Raw genomic sequence first — 6,071 nt, forward strand, 5'->3', positions numbered from 1 at the left:
AGCAAGCTTCAGCCTGAGTCCTGATGTGGATCAATAACAGGCAACTTTGGAAAGTCCACAAACTCTGGGGAATTGTTTACAGCACATTGAGTTGGTAACACATCCACACACACACACACACACAGAAACTTGTGAGCTATCGTGCATAAACTGAGTTAATATTGCTTTTATGTCAGTGACGCCACCCTTCAGTGAGTCACAGATGAACGCAACTCATTCACAGTTTAAGAGGTGATGAGGGTGCTCAATCTCACACACTCACACACACACACACACACACACAACTCTTGTTAGAGGTTTTTCAGGTGAAAAGATGTTTTGTAGATTCTGACTCACTCACCACAAACTTAAAATGGAAATAGTTTTTTTTTTTATTCAAGGCAGCACAAACAAACATACATTATAAAAATAAGTCACTAAAATATATAAAATATTTGTTAACGTTGAACTAGCATCTGAAAGACTTAGAGAAAACCATTTACAACAAAATCTTCTGAAAATAAAAACAAATGTACAAACACGCACAAAAATCAGCTCACAACAGTGATCCAACACGATAATACTGGACGTAAGAGGGCGTTTCCTGTTGCGTTGTGATGAGGGTGCAATCAAGAACACACTAAAATCGACATTTTCATTGCAGATCGCAAGGACACCATCAGCAGTGTCCTCAAAAGCTCATGTCAGGTGTAACATTATAAAACAAGTGGCAGACATCTGAAGAGTAATTATACTGATTTCAGTGATAGTATCAATTCTATCCAATCCCATCATGTAAGTTCTCTCCATCATTCTGGCAATTAGAGCATATTTGTAGCGCTCGTGTAAATTCTAGCAACAAGAAATGCACCAAATGTAAGTAGTTACTTTTTTTAACACTGTTATAAGCTCTCTTTCACAAAATATAGTGTACTGAAGGCATAAACAATCAGGTTAAAGGTCAAAAAACCCTCAACTAAAGAAATGAAGAGCTGTGTTTTTATCTTACTTTCTGATACCTCAGAAGACTTAGCTTTAGAAGCTCAGCCATTACGAGCTTCCTCATACCGATCGTGCTCAGGCTAAGCAGGCTGATGGAAACTGTCTGATTAAGACCGTTGTCCTGAACATCCTGATCATGGTTGCTCCTCCAGCTTATTCCGGGCTTACAAAGCTTTTTAAACATGTCGTCGTTCTTCAACCGTTCGCTGCCTTCAAATGGAAAATGCGAGTTCGTGTTCAGGACATGGTGGGGAACCCTGAGGTATGAGCCAATTTCCATTAAGGACTCTGCTCATGAACACAGAAAATACATCCCCATCTCAGGGCAGCAGTAGTGAAGACTCTCCCGCTGAAATCATGCTAGCCTACTGGCCGAGCTTCCAGTTTCAGACAATTTTGCTGAAAACCATTCCATTCAGGTCACCAGCTGAACAATCTGTGCATCACAAAAATATACTGTAATTCTATGAATAATGTTCGACGCAGTTATTGAGAATGGTGATGTGACTTTTTCTAATACTATCACTGTTTAATACTGGGGTCGCTCATCTCATGCCCGCTTAGCATCATATCACTGGAAACAACGTAAAGTACATCCTCCGGTTTCTATGGTGCAAACAGGAGAGACACACCTACTCTATTAATGACAAATGAGCTGTTGACCCACTCAGCTCATCACCAGGGGCTGCATTGTGATTTAACCTCTTTTACAGGGCAAACTGAGATTACACTGACAAAGTGTGTCGATGATGCATCAAATGTAGATGTTTCTAAATAAGAAGACTGTATGTTGTAGCCACACAAACACATGGAGGTGGACAATAAGGCTGTCTGCAGACTCCTGTGCATGCATGCGTCCATTAATGCGCTGAATATGTGTTTTAATGTGGGCACAAGCGCCAATGTCTGCGCAGGTGAGACCCCGATCATTTATCTAAGCGTTGAGACTGTATTCCTGCTTGTAGCAACAGGGCCGGCAAACGGCGTTGACTAAACCGTTTACCAGCTGTAGGAGGCAGATAATGAACTCCAGTACAGCCAGACCCAGTAACACACACAGCAGAGTCACGTTCCACTCGACGATATTGACCGGCTGGAGACACAGCGACCACGACTCTGGCTGCAGCAGGTACCTGGAACACAGACAGATCAGAAAAGAGAATCAATCAAAGACAGACAATGAAAGGTGCAACAGATGCAAGCAAGGTGGTAGAAGTGAGTCCCACCTGTTTCAGCTGATACACCTGAATGCCAATCATCATGATCAATAATGATGCATCAGTCTGAATTAATTCTGCTCTCAGTAGTCCTCTGTAGTATGGAGGAATTACAATTCGCATGTAGGTTTTAGAGTGATACTGCATAATAAGAAAGCTGCGCGAACAAAACAAAAGCTGTACTCGTGATGATCGCAGGCTCCCTCTTGTTTATACTCCTGTACCATCACACATACACACACACTCACACACAGTATCAGCTTACCTGCCCCCCTTTTCTGCAAACGGATACGACCATCCATGTGAGGTAAAGCACAGGGGACCCTGCAGCAAGGCGAAGCCTGAAATGACGAAGCAGTACGTCGACCCCACCAGGCCGACCACGGCGGCCAACACCGACCCGCACATCTGGAGAACAGGGACAGTGTGTGTTAAAATCTCAGCTGCTTTATTTCTCTATTTTATAAATGAAGCAGAGGCAGCTGACGCACACACACAGACACACACACACACACACACACACACACACAATCAGCAGCTGTACACGTGGCTGCTTGAGTTGTGTGAGCCGAGCTTAACTTTCAACTAACAATGAGACCCTTGTTGAATTATCATGGCAGGATTAGCATTAGCATTCCACCTCCTAAGGACTCAGTGTTATCTGGCTTTAAGACAACTGTTTTGTCTTATTTCATGTAGTGAGAGGAAAGAGGCAAAAGCCTTATTTGACTTTATCGAGTCGTTGAAACTGAATGAGTGTGTCCCTTAACTGTCATTTGAGAGTGTTGTAAACAGAGATGTAGAGATTAAGTCTTTATTAAGCATTTACACAGATATTTTCTCAATTCACAGGTCAGCATTCCACTGGTACATTTCATAATTTTGGGAAGTTTCTCACCATTAAGCTCTCATTCCAGCAGCAACTACATTTCCCCAGAGTGATGAAGGCCACAGCTGGAACCAGCATCTGGAATCACAGAAGCAAGTGCAATTTATGAACAAATTCTCTTTCTGTCAATGTAAGTTTGGCCATTTTTGGAACCAATAAATGGCCAATATAGTGTCTGAAAGCTTTTTGTTCAGACCTCCACTTAAAAACAGCATTTTCCACATACATTTAGCCTGAAGCTAATAGCTCAACCAACTGTCAGAAAATGTCAGTTTACACACTCTCAAGAATACCATTCTTTATCCACCTGTATGCTCAGTCATCCACAAACACATGGATTTGAGCTAAAAACATACTCACAATATGACTTCCAGCTTGGCACCAGATCACACCTATTTGCCTTGAAAGGTAAAAGGCACTTTGTGTTTGAAGTATCGATTTCATATAAAACAACAACACAGTCCCCCGCAGCTACGGCCTTAAAACACTGCCAGACGTACAATAACTGACTATGTTGCCACAGAGTCAGAACATGATGAATGAATCAGACGGATTAAACATGATGGAGCTTTCTAAATCCTCTCAGTTCTGTCAACACAAGAAAGTACTGGTGGACAAGCAGTAGCACTTGTTAACTACACTGAGGAGCATACGCCAGCAACAAGAGAGGGAGAGCGAGAGGGAGGCATGGACATCCTAAATCTGTTTTATTGTTCAAATCTTTACTATTTTCCCCTTTTTTCCCCCTCTCTTCTCCTTCCTCCCCTGTCTCCCTCCCAGATGCCAGAGGACTTTAAATCACATCCTAACAGAGGAAGGAAAGCTCCCAAGGTTTTGCTCTCACACACAGATGAGAGCCTCAATAAATTCACATCCTGGATGTCCCCCTAAAGCACCATCCTAAAGGAGATAGAGACTGTCTGAAGGAAAGAAACGGAGAGGAAAAAGGAGGGAGGAAGGGAGAGCTAAAGATAGCTGTCTCTCAGAGGGGTTCTGTTCGCTCTTTGACTCCTATCACTCCTACAGAAAAAGCTGAAAGAGGGGGGGAAAAAAAGGACAGTAGGACAAATGTATTGATAAAACACAAAACAAATCCATACAAGCTTTAAAATAAACAGCTGCAGGATGATAATCTGCTCGCTTTTATTGTGAAGTGACATTCACAGCAAGCGTGGCAAAAGAAATACACAATAGGAACATTTGTTTCCTTAACATGAGGTAATATCCTGCGCATGTGATGAGGGCATTTCTACCCTGAATTATCTGCTCTGAGATGGAAGTTTTCAAAAAAAGGGACTCAGCTGTCAACTGTGGTGTATTTTAGCAGCATGCTAAGATGTTTCTGGAAACTTTATCTCCATCACAAGCGCACCACTAACAAGTTTAATCTTGTAGGAAAATACAATCTCTCCTCTGTTTGTCTCTCGCTCTCTTATTAAAACCGAAGAAAATGAACAGCTCCTTTCTGCTCACTCAGTGTATAAACCCAACAGCGACACGCAGAGCAGACGGATTAACTGTTTATTAAACACAGCGCCTCTTTGTTCTCGCGGAACAACTGCAGACACATGCAGACTGAACGGTGCTGGAGGGCGAATAACTGACATGTACTCATGTTTGGAGCTTTAATAACATTTTTTCAAAAGCTCATACAGGACATCAACCAAAAAAAAAAGAGCGCATTGGCATTTCAAATAAAATGAGAACATTTGAAATATTATAATCCTCAGAGCACCACTGCGTCTATAGAGATCCCCGAAACGGAGGAAGGGAGGGATCCGGCAAATGCTTCTTCAAAGAATTTCACCAACAGCATGTTGAGCGGACATCCAACAAGCACGTGGCTTTGAAATTTTTGAATTCACAGACGTCAAAACTTTGGTCCAAGTGAAAAAGATCCATTGTTAACTCATCGCTGTTAGTTTCGGCAAATTTCTGCCTCCACTGTAACCAAAAGAGAAGAATTCCACACGAAATCTGTTCATCCACCTCACGGGGCAAAATAAACTGAACTTTTTCTTGTGAAACAATCTGCCCCAGTCAAAAAGGAATAGGTCAGGTGAATTTGTAAAGAAAATAAAAAGGGGAAAATGACATTCATATATAGATGAACAAAGTTGGATGCAGCGTTTCCTCAGGTTCCCTAAACAGCATCAAAACACAACAATGTAACATGTGACTGTTAATACTGAAGGATAAACAAGCAAGAGCATTGAAACCTGCCACGATCATTGATTCTGCCTCCTAATTCAGTAGTAGACAGATGGAAGACATTTTATGAACACTGCATCTATGTTTTATAAAACTGTTCTGTCGCATGTATTTTTCATGTTACTGGTTGTAAGACAAGTGAAAATTTCCAACATTTTACTGTTTTTTTTTTTACCCAATAAATAACACTGAAATAAGTTTCGACTGACAGAAGTAAAAGGAAGAGGATCTGATGACACTTGAGGTGAGGATGGAGTAGAGCAACCAAATATAGGTGCAGGGATTTTGTTTTTTTACTCACCAGCACTCCCCCACCTCCTACTCCACCAAAGTACCAGATGTATGTGGACAGTCTTCCCATCTCGATGTAGGTGATTTCTCCCATAGGAAACAACAGCAGCAGGTTGGCCAGGATACAGCACAGGGCCAGGGGCAGCAGGGCCAGACCCAGAGACCTGGCGAAACCCACCGAGCAGCACATCGCTCACCCAAAATCACAGGACAGCGGGGTGAAGAGGAGACAACCGGACTGGGCCGAGGAGAGGAGAGAAGGAGAGAAGGAGGGGAGGGATAGGTCCGAGCAGCTGCGCAGCCAGGAAACAAACACAAGTGGTGAGAGCCTGTGTGTTGAACAGATTATCCCTCCTCACTGAGAGTCCTACCGTGACACATGCGCCAGGAAACACATTCACAGGAAGGGGGCTGAACAACGGCTGCACTGAGCTCAGCCAGAAATATAAAAAAATCCCACAAGAGTGAGAAAACGTGTGTGT

The 6,071-nt window shown here is 42.6% G+C and overlaps 1 protein-coding gene across 1 annotated transcript; it reads right to left on the reverse strand.

The window, feature by feature from the left end:
• Positions 1-359: 359 nt before the first annotated feature.
• tm4sf1 (transmembrane 4 L six family member 1) lies at positions 360-6,058 on the reverse strand. Its single transcript, XM_086223462.1, has 5 exons — positions 5,961-6,058; positions 5,600-5,882; positions 3,097-3,165; positions 2,464-2,606; positions 360-2,114 (listed from the first exon to the last, which is right to left on the reverse strand). Exons 2-5 carry the CDS (start codon positions 5,777-5,779, stop codon positions 1,916-1,918), a joined length of 591 nt encoding a protein of 196 aa, XP_086079588.1. The 5' UTR covers positions 5,780-5,882; positions 5,961-6,058; the 3' UTR covers positions 360-1,915.
• Between the last annotated feature and the right edge of the window lie 13 nt (positions 6,059-6,071).

This window comes from Aulostomus chinensis, chromosome 14, assembly GCF_037954235.1.
Source record: "Aulostomus chinensis isolate RoL2024-O1b breed Wild chromosome 14, RoL_Achi_v1.0, whole genome shotgun sequence".
Classification (NCBI taxonomy): Eukaryota; Metazoa; Chordata; class Actinopteri; order Syngnathiformes; family Aulostomidae; genus Aulostomus; species Aulostomus chinensis.

Excerpts from the sequence above, each read along its gene's own strand:
- tm4sf1 (XM_086223462.1), bottom strand. The coding sequence starts at position 5,779 with ATGTGCTGCTCGGTGGGTTTCGCCAGGTCTCTGGGTCTGGCCCTGCTG. Across the intron at positions 3,166-5,599 it reads TAGGAGGTGGGGGAGTGCTG|ATGCTGGTTCCAGCTGTGGC; the intron begins GTGAGTAAAAAA and ends CTGTGATTCCAG. Across the intron at positions 2,607-3,096 it reads GCTGGAATGAGAGCTTAATG|ATGTGCGGGTCGGTGTTGGC; the intron begins GTGAGAAACTTC and ends CCTGTTCTCCAG.